The 18892-nt window shown below is 39.7% G+C and overlaps 1 protein-coding gene across 2 annotated transcripts in view; it reads left to right on the top strand.

Moving 5' to 3' along the window:
- The window catches only part of WWOX (WW domain containing oxidoreductase), a 534927-nt gene that overhangs the window by 435855 nt on the left and 80180 nt on the right, over nt 1-18892 (top strand). The window contains exon 9 of one of the 2 annotated variants that reach the window (XM_050904133.1): nt 10653-10681. The exons of the other annotated variant lie outside the window; for it this stretch is intronic. Coding sequence (XP_050760090.1) covers nt 10653-10673 — 21 coding nt within the window. The 3' untranslated portion in view covers nt 10674-10681. Of the gene's footprint in view, nt 1-10652; nt 10682-18892 lie in introns of those variants that run through there. 2 annotated transcript variants of the gene reach the window in all.

The raw sequence follows: 18892 nt of genomic DNA, 5'->3' as shown, positions 1-18892 counted from the left end.
GTTGATCTTCCTGTGCACGAGATTTCCATATGTCTTACCTAGCTTGGTGTCCTAGTGACTAGGAATTTGTCATTCGCAAGGACAAATGTAGACTTTCTGTTCTGTGCTATTTAAGTTAAGGCAGCACGCTTGACTAGTGGCGAAGTGAAAAATATATTGTGGTGGCCAACCCAGCTGGACAGACTGTGAAAGAAAGTAAATACCCACTTCTCAAACAGGAATACCTTTTTTTCACCCCACTTCTCTGATAATGGCTGTGACATCAGGTGAACATCAAGTGAAGAGGTAGGCACTACTCTAAGTTTAGAGGGCTGGGAATGCAGATGTTGAAGCGGTACAAATATTTTGGTTGTCTCACTTCCCTCATGGGTTCAGGGCATCTCTTTATAGCATAGACCCTCATGGTAGATATGAGACCTGATTCTAGGAGATGTTTTCTGAAAGGCCGCTGCAGAACCTGGACACATGCAGAACAGTTAAAGTAGAGATGAAAGGGGAATGCACCACTTCATTCCCAAAGCATACCGCACAGCCTCCCTGCAAGCTCTGCTGAGGGGCAGGCTGGAACCTGGGGGTTCGATTTGCACGGGACAGCTTGTGAAGGAGGGTATCCAAACTCCTTGTGAGTGGCTTTGTTTCTGCTCCATGCAGCCTGGTGGGAATTGTCCATACCAAAGTTGGGAGGGAGAAGAGAAGCAGGTCTCTGAGGACATGACAGGGCACAGGCCCATGACGACATGGAAGTTTTCTGCACAAATACTGATTCTGAAACTTCTTATAGAAACTCTGGGTATTTCTATGGTTTGGTCCGTGAGGGGACTGAACTTAACAAATACTTACCCAAAGAGCTAGAAGCACTGCTGGAAGTTCCAGCACTACTTCTCTCTCACAGGTCTTTATTTTTTCTAGAGTTTGACAATTTTGCTTTTGTAGTTTATCTCTGTTAGTACAGCATATAACATGGGCTTTGCAGAGGACTCTGAGACATGACTGCTGTTTATTTTGAATTGTGAGATACACAGATGTAGACAGAAATGAATTCTGTGCTTATTTACTTTATTTTCTCATCACTCAAACATTTTTTAAATGTTATAGCTAAGGTCTGCTGGGCCAGGATCCTTCTGCAACTCACTGCTTGCCGGCTGAGCCAGGGAGTCCTCCCAGTTTAACTGGCCATTAGTGAAATCAGCTGATGCCATGGCTGAAATTGTTTTATAACCCTTCTTATCAATGTTTATCTGGCTCTTCTCTCAGTTTAGCGGGTTCCTCTTTCATCTCCCGCAGCTTCTCATGCCTCTGTGAGCCTTCCCGGCACTAAGTTTCTCTCTTCCAACACCTGGCGTCATTGTTTTGTGCCTGGGAATTTCCCACTCTCCAAATGAAGTTCCCTGCAGAGAAAAATAGTTCTTAGCTTCATCATAGCACTCATTCAGTCAAAGTATGTTAGTTCATATTAACACTATCTATTGTCTCTGGTCTGGTAAGTTGATGCTAAAGGCCTTATCAGCAAAAGCAGATATGCAAAACAGAGTTGTAGCATTTTGTAAAGTAACAGCTTCAACGTATCAACAAATTCTCTGCATCATCTTTTTAAATGAATATATCAGAATTCCCATAAGAGCTTAAGAAAAAGGCAGCCTATATGACTGATATGACTTCTGATTCAATTCTGTGGATTTCTAAAGGAATATCTGTAGAACTATGTTAAAGTCCACTCCTTTTAAGTTCCGTAGGATTTTTCTATGAAGAAAGTGTGTGTAGTAGGTCTCCCTATAGCAGGTTAATGTTTGTGTATTGTCACCCTGACTGAACCCAGCATGGGAGCTGAAGTGGAGTAGAAATCAATGAAATAGCATTAGGATGCAATTGTCGCAAATTATCAGAGAAGAAAGAAGACAACTGTAATTCACTAGAAGTAACGCTTTACCAACTGCTCTCCCTAAGCATTAGTTTAGTGTGTTTTCAATTTCAAGGCACTTTCTCTGGAAAATACTTGGTCCATAATGACCATTATTATCACCATCCTAAAATTTGTGGAATTTAACCTAAACAAATTCCTCAAAGCTTGCACTTAGTTCTGATATGCTCCATCCTATTTATCCCCAGCTTCAGTGGCACTTATGCTGTGAGGATCATGCTTCATATTGTGAATACTTTATCTTTCCCAAAGAAAGCTGCTATGAGCTGCTGTACAGACACCCTGGGTTTAGGCAGTCAGTGTTTTGTGTGTGTCCTATTTTGCTCACGGTGCCTGGCAGGATAAGGTCACTGCAGAATTTCTGTGGGGGCCAATTCTCTTTTGTTTTATTGGCAGTCATCACACCCAAGGTTTTGTTACATCCCTGCAACAACCATAACTGAGTGGTCACAATACCACTTGCCATCCAGCAGTCCTTTTCACTCCCAGCATCTTAGATTTTACCCTTTCTTTGTCCTATTCACTAGCAGGCAAATTATGGGTAGAATACAAAGTTACTGCTAAAAGCAGTTAAATATTACCTAACTGAAAAAAGCATTTCCCCCCATGCATACTGCGGCTATATATCTAAACATTTCTAGGTTATAGTGATAATTGTCTCTCTGATGCAATGTAGTATTTGCATATTGTCATTCATCAGGTTTTTTTTCAAGGGGTAGGATCACTCAAGGGGCTGGTTATGTCTTTCATTTCCTGGTTATCCAGTCAGCTCCTGCTCACGCCAGCAGGAATTGAAAGCTATTATCAATATTGAGAACAGGATTTATGTGAAACAAGGATGGGATGTCAGTCAATCGCCTAATAGCAAAGCATTCATATCCCAGTAACCACCTCACAACTATCAGTTTGTCCTGGGGCTCGATAGAGGATCAAAGGCTAAATCATCACCAAAGCGAAATTAATCTCCATGCCAGGTCAGGATGGAAACCCGTGAGGAATGTGCCCATGTGCAACGGAATGTCTGAATAAATATGAGTGTTCTTTGAGCGCGCTTTTGATACAGTTCTGCTCTGAACAGGACACTCGAGTCAGTACGTTTGCCAAGCTGCACTGAGAGTGAATTTATATATAAAAAAATAATTTTTAAAGTAATAAACAGATTGTTTCATATCTGATTACAAGCTCTCCCTGCACAGGAATGAGATGAAGCCTACCATATCAGGAAGGCAGGGGTGAAGTCTGGTTCAGCGATCAAGTTACTGAGACTGAAGACTGTAAAGCTAGGAGTCAAGCAGTAAAGTTTTGGTTATTTACAGTGTAGAAAAGGATAAGAATCACTGCCCGGGGAAAAAAAAAAGAGATTTGAGATTTGAAGAATTAGGGTAATAGGTAGGACTAAAGAAACCAAGGAGCTACCCAGATTGATAACTGCTCTGGTGTGATAAAGGAGCTTATGTGAAAATCTCATCACCTCCGAGCTCCCTTTCTAAGCTGCTGCATTTACGTCTGGTCAAACTTATCATCCATTTCCCCTGGTGTGAATAGGTATGGATAGGTCTTTGGTATCTCTACCATCCTATCTGGACACTGAATCTCAACTTACCCTTTTGTCAGTTTTAGGATTTCTCCTCCTTTTTCTCTCTCCCCATAAAAGTAAGTTGGAGTGCCTACTTTCCCGGAGGTCTAACTTTAAAGGTCCTCTGGCTACAACTTTCATCCCTTAAGACTTGTGATATTTGAAGAAGGCAGAACCTTGCCAAAATGAATCACCTTCATTTTAGATAGTGCATGTCTGTGCATTACAAAATGCCTGTGCAGCATCTCTGCATCACTTTCCACACTGCTATTGATTATTCTTGAGGATCTGATCACAGACCATTTGATTTAGGTTCCCTTTTTTGAATATATAGCTTCTTTTCTGAATCCTACTGTTTCCCATCACTTTCAGCCAGGTTTCTTGTGGTCTTCCTTTATAAATGCTTCAATATAAGCATATCCTTACCTTCCTATTGCCTTTCCACAGAGGAAACTTCCTCTGTGTCTACAATGCCTTCAGAGTTTTTATTTGTAGTTTCTCTTTTTGTAATAGAAGAAAATTTTATTCCTTAAAATCTGATCCACTTTGGAGAAATCTGACTTACCTAGGAAGTAATTACCCTTCAGGTAGTCAAGCATAGTAAGGCTTTAACATGAATCTGTTCATGGGTAGATGTGCTGGTATCACTTTCTTGTCACCTTAGCATGAGTAGCGTGATGCAGAACACTGCAAGTGAGTCAGGAGGTATGAAAATTCAAGCAGTTCATAAAGTAAGAGTATAATTAAGTGCTTGAACATGGACAGATTCCTGAAATAATGACAGAGATGAGGAAAGGAGACAAAGAGGTTTGCTTTGTTGTGAAATGTAGGAAACGTGTTGAGAGGGAAGGAAAGATGACAGGTATGGCAAGATGCGAGGAAGTGCATGTACATCTCCTTCATATATGTTTCTGGCTAAAACCAGAATAGATATCTGTGAAGGATCTTGAAAATTTAGTCCAAATTTGTTTTGGACCATACAGAAGACATAGGATGAGGGCAGCTATATGACAGTATGTTAGATCTCAGAGCAGACTCAGCTGAGACATGATAAAGTCAAAGAAAGTCCAAATGGTCGTGTGAAGTTTGCAGAGAAACAATGCTGAAGATTGATTTAGTAACAGATGTGTTCAGGAAGAACATTAGAGAGAAGCGAATTTAGAAAGAAAATCCAAATATCAATAGGCCTGCAGCTCTAGGAGTTTATGTTAGGCTACTGAGAAGATTAATCAGATTTCAAAAAACCCAAACAGTGTAATGCATGGCAGATTGTACTCTACAGCATACAAACCACGCTACACAATATGCTTTTTTGCAAAAAGCATGGTTACATATGCAAGTAATTTCCATCTTTCTGCTGCCTTGTTTTTAACCCATTTAATAACCTTTATGATCACAGTTCAGTCAAGTAGCAACAATCGTGCCAATAACAGCATTCCAGCTGGGCTAATGAATACAGACATGATTTCATGAAGGATATATCTTTTTTGACCCAATTTCAACCTTTCCTATTTCAAGCTGTTTAATTATAAGATATATCGGGTCAAAACAAACACCCATTTATGCAACATTAAAAGTTTAAACAAACTCCAGATGCAATTATTTTAGGCACTGAGTGTCTGTGATTGGTATATGTAGGTAACAAATTAGTCTGTTAGCTGCAAACTTCTAATTTGTGGCACAGTTGATAAATGCCTTTCACGGAACAGATGCAAATAACCAGACTTCTGTGTTCCTTGAGTCTGCATGATAATAGGTTCTTTAAGCACCCTGCTAAGAATTAGGAAATTAGTCAAATGGGATCATATTTAGGTTGAGCTAATACTGCACAGCTGAATTTACCCACCATTATCTGTGGGCATAATTGGAGAGAACTGTTTTTTGGACCAGCTGTGCAGGTCACAAAAGGATAATAATGGGGGCCCAGCCTTGCCATGTCAGATTGATAAATGTTTATAGCATCGTGTGACTGGAGGAGCTGGCTTTAAACAGGTACAATTTAGGGTTATTATTTTTTTTTTAAGATTCCTAGAATTGAATATGTCAAATTAAACGGTGCATTGCTCATCATTTCTAAATAATATGAGTTGGTGTAATTCGTAGGGAGAAGAGAGAAAAGGTGTGGTAAGAGGAAAACCATCTAAGAGGTGTCAGATAAAACTTTCCCACTACACATAATCTGTTTTACACCTTTCTGTTAGTTGCTTTTCCTGCTATTTTCTCACCTTTCCTTTCCCTGGGTGGGTAGGTTTACATCAATTTACGCTGATATTGTGGAACTTAAAGTGCCACTCATGCACTTTGGAATTTGTCACTGGCTCTTTTTGGCATTTAGGCTTAATTTGTTTGAATAGCTGTTCCTGGTATTCTGACAAATATTTCTTTTAAACGTTGCATCCAAGTACAGGTCTTTAATACTGCTAACCTATAAATATGTTAACAGCTACACTATGTTTAGAAAATACAGTGTGATATTAATGTGAAATGTATCTTAGCTGAATCCATTAGTCACAAGCAGGTAAATAGAAAAGCACATTCTGATTTTAATTGCAAGGAATATGTTTCATACTAAATGTCTGTCCTATTTTTTTCTCTCTAAATACACTATTAGGATTTACTTTTGTATGTTCTGTGTATGTACTGTAAATTACACTTTATTTAACAAAATTCATTATTTGCGATGAAAAATAGAGAAACTTAATTATCTTAACTAGGTACCACTAAGGTTTAAATTAATAAAAATAAAATTTTGGTTCTGCTGAGTATTCTCCCTATAGCACAGACCTGGATTTAGCTGCTATCATAACAGAAAGGGGGAGAGCTTGGAGAAGAGATCTAAAAGGTGAAGAAGAGGGTTTTTAATTTTATTTTGAATTAGCCATCTGAATTGCGCTCCTGCTAGTTTCCCTGAATTTCACAGGATTACATCTGCAGTAATGGCCAAAAATAGTTCTGGAGACCACAGCATACTGCAATGGTGACTCTGCCAGCAGCACAGCTATGGGATATTGGCTCCGCTTTCACAGTGCGTCCTCCTTTTTGCCTCTGCCTGTTGGCTGTTGATCACTGAATCCTGAGAAAATAGAGGGCTTTATCAGACAAGGGAAATCTTTACCTACTGATGGCACAGACTGCCTGGAAGGTGATCTTAACACTCACGGGGTGAGCTGTGGGCTCTCCTCAAAAACACGGTGGTGGCAGAGAGGAGGCTGCTTCTGTCTCTTGCTTCTCGCATTTGCAATGCAGCTTGATGGTTCTGTGTATCTAGAGTATGCAAAGGTACTAACTTTGGCCGAGTGCACGTTCACTTCAATCTCACAAGGGGTGAAAATGGAGGCAAATGATTGTTGAGTTGGAGTAGCAACTCCAGGAGCCTCACATCTGTAACCCTTCTTTAGGCATGTCAAGTGGTTGTCACTCCCTTCCTGAAGTGATGCACTCCATTGGGACTCCTTGCATGAGAGAAGTGTTACATTTTCGGCTCGTTATTGGCACGCAACACGCACAAACTATCTAAAGTGTATAAATGCAATGCCTGAAGGGTGTTTTATTATTGAAGTAATTGCTGTATTTTCTAGATTAACATTTGTTAGTGGAGTAGACTGAAATCATCACCGGTTATCCTATCTATGAGAGAAATTTTATCTTTCTGAGACCTCCGATATTCATGAACGCAGCAGATGCTGATAACACCAGCTATCCTCAGGTTTTCAGGCTCCAGAGCAAAATGATCTTGCTCTCTCTGCTCAAGACGGCATCACAGAACTTCCTCCAGGATCTGACTTTTATAAAAGAAGACATCAGAGAAGATCCTCTAGAGTCAGAATTAGTATTTCCACCAAAATCCAAATCGGATTTCTAGTCTGTTCCTTTCCAAATTAGAGGTGTTTCTTGATGCTGTGGGAAGGGAAGACAACAGTTGTAAAATGTTTTTATTGAAACTTAAAGGCAATTATTTCTGAATTCCCATTTCCTTAATTAAAAGTGTCACTGATTTGTATTTAATCAGTACTTAACAAGCCTTATTGTGAAGCGGAAGAGCTAAACAATGTCTGTAATAGACTGGGAGGGTTAGCTGAACTTTGTTTAAATATAAAGGGAGTAGTGCATCTGCTGAAGAACTAAGCCCTTTCAAAGTGTAGGACACTCACCAGTGCCATACAGCATAAATCACAGTGCAAACTGTGTGATTATACCCTGCAGGGAAATAGACTGTGTGTTTATGGGGCTCTTCACCAAGCACTTAGGAATAATCTGATATAAAGCAGCAGGGGAGGAGAGTAATGACAACTTCAAATTAGTTTAATGAATGTTTACATTAAAAGAGGCTTTTCTACAAACCTGAAAACATAAAGTGACAGTTTCCTCTCCAGACAAAAAACCCCCCCTCTACTTTAAGGAAAAGTACTGGCGATGGGGAAGACATTGTAAACTTAACTCTTTCAGTACAGTGGATCGTAGTATCTTGTTAGTGTTTTGCTGTCATTATAGTAAGAGTTGCTAGCAATCCAATTATAAACACCAGTATCTGGCTGGTAGCTCATCTATTTTAAATCACACTGATCTCAGGGGGAAAAAAAAAAAAGACATTGAGAATTTCATTCTCGTAAAAGAACAAACACCTCCTCAGAATGAACTTTGTCAGGCTTGTGTGGAACAAATGCTAAATATGTCTTTGGCCATATTCATTCAAGAGGCTAACAAGTGGGATTTGAGAGTTCCTTTTCACTTCAAGCAATAGGTTAAAAGTTTAAAAAAGGGGGGGGGGGGCAAAAAAAAAGTAGAAATAATGCAGGATTTCTAGTTTTCTTCTCAGACTCAAGGTAAATAATTTGTCAGAATTCACACATACGCACAAGGCGTCATTATATATACTGAACTTTTGGATAGTTTGGAAAAATAAACAATCTGTACCTCTGAAGCAGTTAAGATCCTTCTATGTGAGAAATTACTGTGCATTTCAGCTCTGGCATTGCAGCGTTTTTCATTGCCACAACATATGTTCGTGACACATTTTTAAACCTGGTTTTGTGGGGCATTTCAAATTGCATCAGGTGGAAATTTGGTTTTCCACTTCCCAGACTAGAGGCAAAGTTTTCCACTAAGAATTCTGCAAATGAGTAAGTATATTTAAAAAGGAAAAAAAGGAAGGCGACAACTTTTATAGTTGAGATACAGGTTAGAAATAAAAGTTTGGAGGTAGGTTAGAAGATAACTTCCAGTGTTCTGAAACTTCCTCAGCAATTACCTGTGTGCGAAATAGTTCTAGGTATGACTGTTACCATACAGACTCTTACTGAAATATTTTTGGCTTTTGCCAAGGATGTGAAAAATTTATAACAAATCGAGTACCCATTTTTATTAAGGAGCATGTGTATTTCTTAAGCAGCCATGGGAACCCTGATTTTAGACACTAATTTGTCAAGTGCCATATTTGCTAAAGGTTTTTCTTAATACAGCATGCATCCCACAGCAATGCTTGTTCTGTAAAGCTTTCACATAGAACAAAAGAAAGTGTTTTTGTGTATATGTCACTCACACATACCAAATCATCTGTGATCTGAACTCTTTATAGTTATTGCAAACGCCCTTGAGATCAGGATAAAGACTTTGCACTCTCACATGATGGAAAGAAGAGCCTATGTTCTTCTCGAGAAATAAGTAAAACCACATAGCACAGGTCCTGCAGCAGCGTTTCTGTTTATCATATGCTAGATGTGATATGGAATATCTTTAAAGTAGACCAGATACAGTGCAAGTGAGGAAATCAATAGGGCTTCTGGAATTGAAGTGTGATTGACATTTGTAAAGTTGTTAGAAAACGTTGCAAACTATTAGAAAAAAGTGTCAATAATGCGTGTCATTTCAAAAGAAGGATTAAAGAAAATGACTGAGGCTGGATGATGCTAACCAGGAAGCTCCCTCAGGTTGCAGAGTGCTGACTGTGGGATATGGTCAATGGAATAACAACCGTTTCTGCATAGGTGGGAGGTGCTGTGAAATCACTTTTTCTTACATTCCTCTTAAGCTACATTTTTAGCTTTGCCCGTGTTATTGCATGTTACAACCTACTCTGAACAGCCAAGCCTGTGGTTACTATAATAGAGTCCCTCCTGTTTTGTCAGTGCAAACATGGAGGCATTTTACTGAATTTTTAAGTGTTACAGAAAGTATGTTTTCCTCTGGGAAGCATATTAAGAGCACATTAGAAAACCACACTATTGATCTCTCTGGGAATTTCCTGCAGTACTTTTTGGCAAATACAGTCCTATGGAGAGGCAACCTTGTCCATCTTACTGGTGGGGTGGGATGAGCCATCCAGAATGAGCATACTGCAGGTGAAAGCTGTGCACTTATGAGTTTTTCCAGTGAATTACTGTGTACCCTGGTTCAAGTCATCCACAATTAGAGCCTGATTTTCAAAGAAGCAGAGCATCCATGCTGTCACCTATAATCAGTTGAATCTGTGAAAGCAAGTCATAAAATCGCTGCTGTTACAGAATACTTCTGTGTTCTTTATAGGAAGTATATTGTTTTCGTATTTATTGTTTCTATTGCGGTGATGCCTTCAGCCATCAGCCAAGTCTGGCTGAGAAAAGTACTTAAACATATGCTGAACTGGTTACTGGGTCAGGGTCATAGTACATGGAATTCCCTTTCCGAGCAAGTAACTGTCTGGACTGTAGCTCCAGCCATCTCAACAGAGTCAATGGCAAAAGTTGCTTTATTTTCAACTAACTTGGGGGGTTTTCTAGTACCCTTGATGCTAGAAAGTCCAGGTCCTCCCTGTGCAGACCCTTTGTACGCAGGATAGTGATGTTTTATGTGCCCTCAGTCCTTCCGTAAGGACAAGATGCAATCTCTCCATCTTCTCAGGCACGCAGGGTGGAGGCTTACTGCTCTGAGCATATTTTCTAGCCTTTGTATTTCAGACAGCTTAGTGTATGTTGTATCCAGTAAACCTCTCTGGGCTGTTGGGTGAATGTATTTGGATTGTTTAATTTTAATATCCAATTATTTTAACAGAAAAAAGGTGGAGTATAGTTGTGTTAACCTATTTTCTTGTGATAAGACTTTCTCAAATATGACCATCTCCTGTATGTGCCTAGTTTAATATTATAATTAAATATAAATTAAATTACTCTTTCTGTTTCACAGGCTATGTCTACTTCAGTTTAAAGCTCTTGGTGAGTAATTTAATCGTAATTTATCAGGAGATCACAGAGTGATACAAATTATCTGAAAATGAATTTTGTTTCCTGTTATGTTTTTACAAATAACTCTCCTTTATGGAATGTTATAAAGTAAAGACAAGGAGATATTTTCTGACTTAGTGGATTTCTACTTGAGGCAGCATGTATCTGGATGTAGAAAACCTCAGCATGCAGCACCGGCATGAAAGCCAGTATGATGAATATCATTTTGAGTTGCCAGTTCTTTTAAGCACTCTGTGTAGACACTGCAAGCTTCACATTAATCATTACCAAGCTGTGGCACGACCAGCAAACACCAACTTTAGTAAGAGAGCCAAATGATTGGAAACTTGTTCAAAACAGCTTTATTCCACTGACGGACAGGACTGCTTAAATAAAAATCAAAATTTAAAAAAAATCCTGATTTGCCATCAAAACTGTTCATATGTGCTTTTGTTATTCAGCCATTACACACACCTGAAGTATGCGGAGATGGATTATTTATCTCAGTTTATTGGTATGAACAGACATACAAAGAGTATCCATCTAATAGTCTTTTCTTAAGTGGCTTCATTGTGCTAACGAGAACAGTCACACTATCAGCAGAGGAAAAAATGCTACCAAAAAGACATAACATTGGGGAAAAATCAATTAGAAATTGTCTGCATGTCAGTCTTGCTCAGTAAGCTGTAGAAAATAGACAGGAAACATGAAGCAAGTGTGGCCAAGTGTTTTCAGGAATTAACATAGGAAAAGATTAAAAAATAAGTAGTTGTTCTGGCCTTTTTGTGGATTACCATCTTCAGCTAGCTAATGTGTACATAAAGGGGAAAGTCATTCTGTGCTGTTAAATTTTGTTCTCTTTTTCTCATTGTCATTTGCGTAAAACTGTTTTGCTGGGAAGCAAAACCAGGAAAAACTGCATTTATCCGAAGTTTTGTTAACATTAGTCTCTAAAGTCTGCTGTTAGATACAGACACAGGAACCCTGAAGCAAGAAGACAAAAGTCCTTCCTCTCATGCAGATGCGGTCAGAAAGGCGATGTAACCCTGTGCTTTTGTCCTCTGCCCCAGGGATACCTGGTGCTCAGGGTATGTTAAATCATAAGCCCTGTAACAAGAACTTACCCCAGTCAGCCACAGCATATAGATTTACCTGGAGGGCTCCAGGTAGTCTGGATAGGGGACCACGGTTGTGCTGTGGCATCCAGACGAAAGGGCTGCTGGCAGGAGCCTGGGACCCGATATAAATAACAGGAGCGGATCATCTGAATGCTGAGCTGCGCTTTTCCCACCTCCTCCTAGTAAATTTGATTTTGGGATTCTCTCCGGAAAGGGAAAACCCTACTCAGCAATAATCAATCAGTGCCTTTTACTATACACATCCAAAGATAAAACTTCGCAAAATAGAAAGTACGGTTTAAAATTCCTTTGTCCAGCTTCTCTGTTGAGATGTGCTTGGCCCCATATTGCATTCCTGAAGCAATACCAAGATGCAAAAAAGCTCCTATAAAGGGGTAGGTGGAAAATCCCTGACTCTTCAACCCACCATGTTCTCAATAACCCCTGAGCATGAGAGAGGGGAGTGAGGAGGGCAAAGTTTTTCAGGAATACAGGGCCCACAGAGGAGTCACTGGGGAAAATTAATGTATAATTATAACTGCATTTGGACAGTGATAGAAAAATTACATTTGCCACACATCTCCATTTTATAATTTCGCTGTAAAATTATCGCAACACCATCCTGTGGTTTCCCAGCTGTATATGTGTGACCCTGCAAAGACAAATTCAAAGACATCATGTAATGTGATGCCTGTCCCTGGGCTTGGAAACTGTGAAGACGTGCAGTTTGTGCTGCCTTTTGCTCTGCCCTGTGTCCAGCACCAACAAAGAACTGAATGCCTCTCCAAAGTTTTTCGGTGGCTCTCTCCCTTCCTTGTCATTAATAACTGGCCAACAATAATGGTGTAACAGAAATTCTTTGAACCATTTCTTTCTTCCTCAAAAAAAGCATCCTTTTCTCCTTTAAAACAAGTTAAATAAAAGAAATGTGATTCTGTCCTTTAACTGATGTGCTCCAGCCTGGATACCTCCACTTAATTTTAAGTACCAATGTACCTAAGGTAAGAGTGGGGCTTCTTGGTGCCCTCCAGCCAAGGGAAAGCAGTACGTGCCTCCAGGCACCCAATAAAATCAGAACTGCCCACTAGAGGTGCCTCTTTCCTTTCTCCACCGAGGGCCTCCAGGGTATGCAGGATCTGAAACCAGGCACCCCTGCTAGATGCTTAAAGTTAGATGAGACAAGTCATATTTTTTACTTAAATATAAATTACTTTATACATAATTTAATTTGCTGTAGACTTGGTTGGGATGAGGATTTTGTTCCACGTGTGAGGTTGGCTTTTCATGTTTCACATTAATTTTTATTTATAGTTTTGTTTTAACAGATGAAACTCATGGCAAGATATAATAGACACTGTGGGAATTTTGTCAGTCGTAGTTTGAGTTGCTTAAAAGGGACGTGAACTGTTGTATTGGGGACTGAAAAGTTTCATATTCAAATAGTGTCCAGATTAAATAGTTTTTCACTGCACTCTTTCTTGTCTGAGTGAAGCGCCTGAAGTAAGCGATGAATATTTGAAATGCAGGCACAAGCAACTGATAAGAAAAATACAATTACAACTAGCCCTAAAGATATTGCACTTAAAGGGGGATCACACTTATGTGCATTTAGAAGACAATATTAATAAAACACTTAAAATAACTTCATATTAGGGAATTAGGCTGTTATTTTTTTAATGAAACTCTGGGGCCATTTTATCCAGACAAAGTGTTACATTTTATTCATATAATAGAAATCCAGATAAAACAATCACATTTCTTTAGTAACTGGAAGCTGTGAATTTTAACAATTGTGTTAATAGTTTTAGATAACTAGAAAAGTAGATTGAATAAATTATAAAACTTTCCATTTAGGAACTAAAAAGCCATCCTAGTTCAGAGGGCCGTCCACTCCCCACGCCAGCACCGTCCCGGGACAGCAGTGCTCACCCGGGGCCTCAGCCTGCCCCTGTTGGCTGGGCCCCACAGCCGTGGGGCTGCAGCCCCCATCACCAAATCCCACTTGCAGTCCAGCCCCGCCTGGTCTCTGTCCTGCCCCACAGCAGCCTGAGCCCTCCTGGGTTGAGGGGGATGCAGCGGGACTGACCTCAGCCCTCCTCCCAGCTTGAGCAGGAGGTTGGAGCTGAGCTTGCAAGGCTGACAGCCCGCTCCTGTTTCTCCCTAGATTTGCAATCTTCTCTGCTCGTTGCCTTTGTCTTGATCATTATTTTCCAAACCCACAGTGAGAAGGTGGAGACTCGTGGGCGTGGGGCTACAGCCTGCCCACGACTCTCTGTGCTTTAACCATCCATTCACATGGCCAGATCTTAGATCACTTCTTTCTTCTTTTTTTTTTTTTTATTCAACTGTTTGGTTGCACTTTATTCCTATTTTCAACTATTTGGAGCTGGTTTTGACCGTGTTTTCCCACTTGAGTGATTATTTTCCCCCAATCCTTTAGCATGCAGAAGCGCCTGACTGCTTTGCAGGTACTAGCGTAACACCGCTGTTGTGCAAAGGAATTTAGATGCTCTTTTTTTGTTACGATGGTATAAACAAGTCCGACCAGGAAATTTAATCAGATCTCCAAACTCTTTCAGCTGAGAAATTAATTAAAAGAAAAAAAATTCATAACTTACAGTTCCCCCAAATCATTCAATGTTGGTATAAAGCTACTGCTCAGAACTTAAAGGTTATGCTTGACTTCATTAAAAACAGCATTTGATGTCACTTTGCAAAGCGTCCCTGTGAAAACCACAGTCATTGTAGAAGGAAGATGCATCAGCATTTGATCTTTGGGGTTTTTTCAATGTTTCTGTGCAGTAGGAGGGATATCTGCTGGTTGCTATATAAATTTATTTAAAATTGCGATTATTGCAAATTATGACTTTTTTTTCTCTAAAAATAAGGTGTAGGAATGTAATACTTCTTAGTGTAGAAGTCTGGGAGTTCAGTAAGAATATTGCAAAAAGGACTGTTGTTATTTATTCATCATCATTGCAAGGTCTCGCTATTCTGGCCTTTGTACATAAATCACCGATGTTTTCTTTCATTTTTGTGTAAACTGACAGTAAATTTCTTCCATATCGTAACTGGGTGGATTTCAGTTGCTTTTGATTTGCATTTTCATAGAAAGAAGCACTATGCCCTAAATAAGCCTTACCCTGAGAGCCCACCCTTGCTCTCTCTGTGGGATTTACATTGGTTAACCACTTGCTTCTGTTATAAAACACCACATCTAGAACATCATCATTTGTGAGCTACTTTGTGGTGGGAGAATGTGAGAGAAACACAGGGAGGGATTGTAAAATGTGGATTTAGATCTTATGTCATTGTCCTCCAACCTTGGAAATTCTGCACCCTCGTTTTTCTTCATAGCATAACAAATAATGTTCAAAAGAAAACGGCGAACAGTGCACTCCCGAGTTTTCATAGCCAGCGTGTGAGGCATGGGCGTTGTTTGCATACACACCATTTTATTTGTGTCGGTATCTTTCCTTCATGTTTGCAAATCAGGAGGTTAAACGCCTGCATTTATATGCTCCAGCAAATAACGAGAAGCTGAGCATTGAAAATGCACAGAGTGTTGTCTCCTGAAGAATATTATTAGCTGATTTTATTTAAAATTATCTTTTCCTTTTTTTACTCTGAAGCCTTAAAAGATTTGCTGTGAGCATGGCTATTGAGGTAAGGGTGCCCTAAACATTAGTTCTGACATAAACAGAAGAGTAGCAGCTTTTCAGAGGAAGTGGTTGTGTGTTCTTGGCCTTGTGCTGCGGGTTTCTTCTTTTTCCATGGTTGAGCACTACTGTTTCTTTTTCTACTCTGTCTTGGCCTTTGCTGCTGTTGCAAACATCTATTTCTTGAGACAAATGATATCCACAGACCTGCCTGCACCATCCAGCAGAACTGCATTTTGAATGCTCCTTATGACCCTGCTTTCAATGACATTGGGAATAGAAATTTGTGGAAGGATGGAGGGAGGATGAGAGAACACTACCGAGAGTAGTTGTATCCTTTTCTTTTGTCCCTGATAATTTTTTTCCATTTTGGTTCTGACATATCTCTTAGCCAAGACCACAGTTACTTTTTTGTGTAAGAAATAACATCTAAATGGAACAATTGATTTGTGGATATCATACAAATTTGTTTTATGGTATTACAAATGAGTTTATGGCCATCAACACAATAAGTGCTATATTAGCAGCTTTAGCAGCTTGCCAAAACCTGCTACAAAATTTGAATGGAGGTAATAAATTCATACTCCTTGCTAGTTTTTGCTGTTGTCCATGATGTAACTGCCCAGTGAATAAGTGAATGACATACTGTCAATCTAGGCACATCAGGAAGACAAAACATTCTTTTTTTTTACCTACTCTTCTGTTTATCCATTCCTGCCTCTCACTTCCTATCTGCCATCTCTAGCACATGGAGCAGCAATCTACCACTCATCGGCTGTAAGCAATAAGCTACTATTTGCCATACATCCAGCATCCTGCACTGCTGAACTTCAGGCATCCTAGACTATATAGGTAGAGAGCACCTCCATCTCACCATTACCTGTGGCATAGAGTTTATTTATGCATGGGTTCAGCAAAAGTCAGAATTAAAAGCTACATTTGGCCCAAGAGTGGAAAGACGTGATAGTCAAGCCACGTGCGCAAGGCTAGATCAGGAACTCTTCATAAATGGTTGTTTTCAGGGTAACACAGAAGCGCCTCTTCCCTCAGGACTGCCTGCAGAGTCCTAGAAGCCCTGGGGGATTTTTTGTGGTGGTGGGAGAGGGAATTTATTGGAGTTTTTCTGCTGTAATCATTTTTCTTCAGAGCCTGCCCTGACCGCTGAACTCCGGAAGTTTTTGGGTAGGTCTCCTGACAGGGTGGCCCCAGGGGTGCAGGAGGGAGCCAAGAGCGCCCGAGAGGCACCCAACCTCCGCACTCAGTTAATCCCCTGAGATTGCAGGGGTCCAAAGGCTGAATTTCCCAACTATTTTGTCCATGCTTCCCTGTCCCAGCTGCTGCTCCTGCAGGATGCAGCTCAAGGGCTGCTCTTGGTGGGGGCGAGTGAACTAGCTGGAGGGATCATCATTGTGTTTTATTGTCAAAGATGGAGTTGCTAACTTTAGGCAAACAGTGGTTAATTTTTCCAAAAGGGTAGATTTACAGCCTGGCTTCTAAGCATTTGAATTCACTGTTACAGCTAATGGACATCTCATATTGTCTTAAATCACTGGCTCCTTAGTGTGCCAAATAGTAATAGAAACCTTAGAGCTACCCTAATTTGGCACCTATGTTTCAGATCAGTTGCCAAAGGAACTTAGAGAGGGGAAAGAAAGATCAATTGAAATGTTTTTCTGAGTGCTTTCCCTGTGAAATGCTTTGCAGGGCCTGAACTCCTGAATATCATGCAGCGTATGGTACTTCAATAAGTTCATGCTTCATGCTAGCTACATGGTTACTTTTCCATGTTAAATGAATTTATCTAATTTCCTATAGAGGGAGATAAATATTGATTTGGTAAGCAAATGAAAAAAATATATTGTTACAGTCTGAATTTCTTTCAGTATGACACCACTGCTGTTATATGTAATGAAACAGTTGACTGTTAACGAATGATCTCCTGTAGAAGTTATCACTGTGTAAAGTACGGTCCGTGACTTTACATGGCATGATTTATGGATGTTTCATTTACGTAAGCAACCTCCTTCTGTACGTGGTGGTGGCATATCACATTGTATCTCATTTCCTATTATCTAAGAAATTAATATGGAGCCCCATGAGTGCTGAGCGAAGGACCTCTGTGCTTGGCTGTTGTCTGAGCATGGCGCACACATCTTGGTGGAGCCAAGAGATAAAATTCTGTGACACTTGGTTTCCAAATGTTGAAACTTGAAGAAGATTTCTGATCCTGTCCAGGAAGATCACCTTACCTTGACGTAGGTGCTTTAGAGAAGTGTGGAAGGGCTCTGCTCTCCTTCTGCGAGACTCATTCATTCAACCGTTGCATCTACCTTCACACCAGTACAGTTTACGTGCTACAAAAACACAAGTCTTGGCAGATTTCATGATAACAGGGACAGGGATTTTAATGCTAAAAGAAAGGTCTGGAGAGTTTAGCCTTTAATGAGATAACCTGAGAAATTTTGGAGGAAACTCATGATTTATCTGGCCCAGCACTCACTCTTTGATGGCGTAGACTTTTTCCTATTTAAGAAAGACCTTTTCTTTGTTCTAGGAAAATACCAAGGTGATCATTGCACTGTATAGCAGATTTTTCTCTCGAAAAACTGTCTTGCACATGATTAACTTTATGGTATATAATAGAGAGAAAGCTGCAAGGTGATGGTTAATGGCATTTGAAAAGCCATTGTTAACCTCAGCTTATAGAGATCTGCAGGGATTGCTTAATATAATCAATATGCTGATTATGTTGTTATAAATAAATATTTTTGAATATCAATTCTTTGGTGGAATAGGGAAATATTTAATATAGCTATCTGAAAAACTTCCACCTCCCTCTTCCGTGTTTATAAAAATGGGTATATTTAGCAAGTAATTTTTCAACTGAAAAGTAGTTTTTTGTTTTGAATAAAAGTTTTCCCAGTGTAGTTTGTTTATGTGTGTATATATATACACACACAGGCATACGTGTGTTTGTATATATCTATGTATTTTTGTATATATAGTTCATTTCCCATACCATTTTAATTATTGTGCGGGTGGCTGAATAGAGCAAAGATGAATGATAAAGTGATGTGGGAAAATGCAAATGTGACACACTGGGGAAAACAATGAAAAGACATGAACACTGGAAAAAAAAAAAAAAGAGCAAGAAGCACCAGGAGTGAAGTGGTTAAGGAGGTTGCCGCAGCAGGAAGCAGGTATAACTCTGTTTTCAGTGTGCTCATGGGAACCGAATTGGAAAGTGTTGTGGTAAAAGTGTGTGGAAAAAAAAAAGAAAAGAGAAAGAAACATGAATTGAGCTATAAATATCTGTTTTTCTTTGAAGTTTTGTGACCAACAATTAATGTTACTGGAAATCTCATAAAGAGTTGTTGTTTTATAAACTCTGGTTTGGTTGAATAGTGCAAAGTAAAGAGAACATT

Source organism: Gymnogyps californianus, chromosome 12 (assembly GCF_018139145.2).
Source record: "Gymnogyps californianus isolate 813 chromosome 12, ASM1813914v2, whole genome shotgun sequence".
Lineage (NCBI taxonomy): Eukaryota > Metazoa > Chordata > Aves > Accipitriformes > Cathartidae > Gymnogyps > Gymnogyps californianus.
Note: the sequence above shows the minus strand (reverse complement) of the source record. Positions and strands in the feature narration are given on the sequence as shown.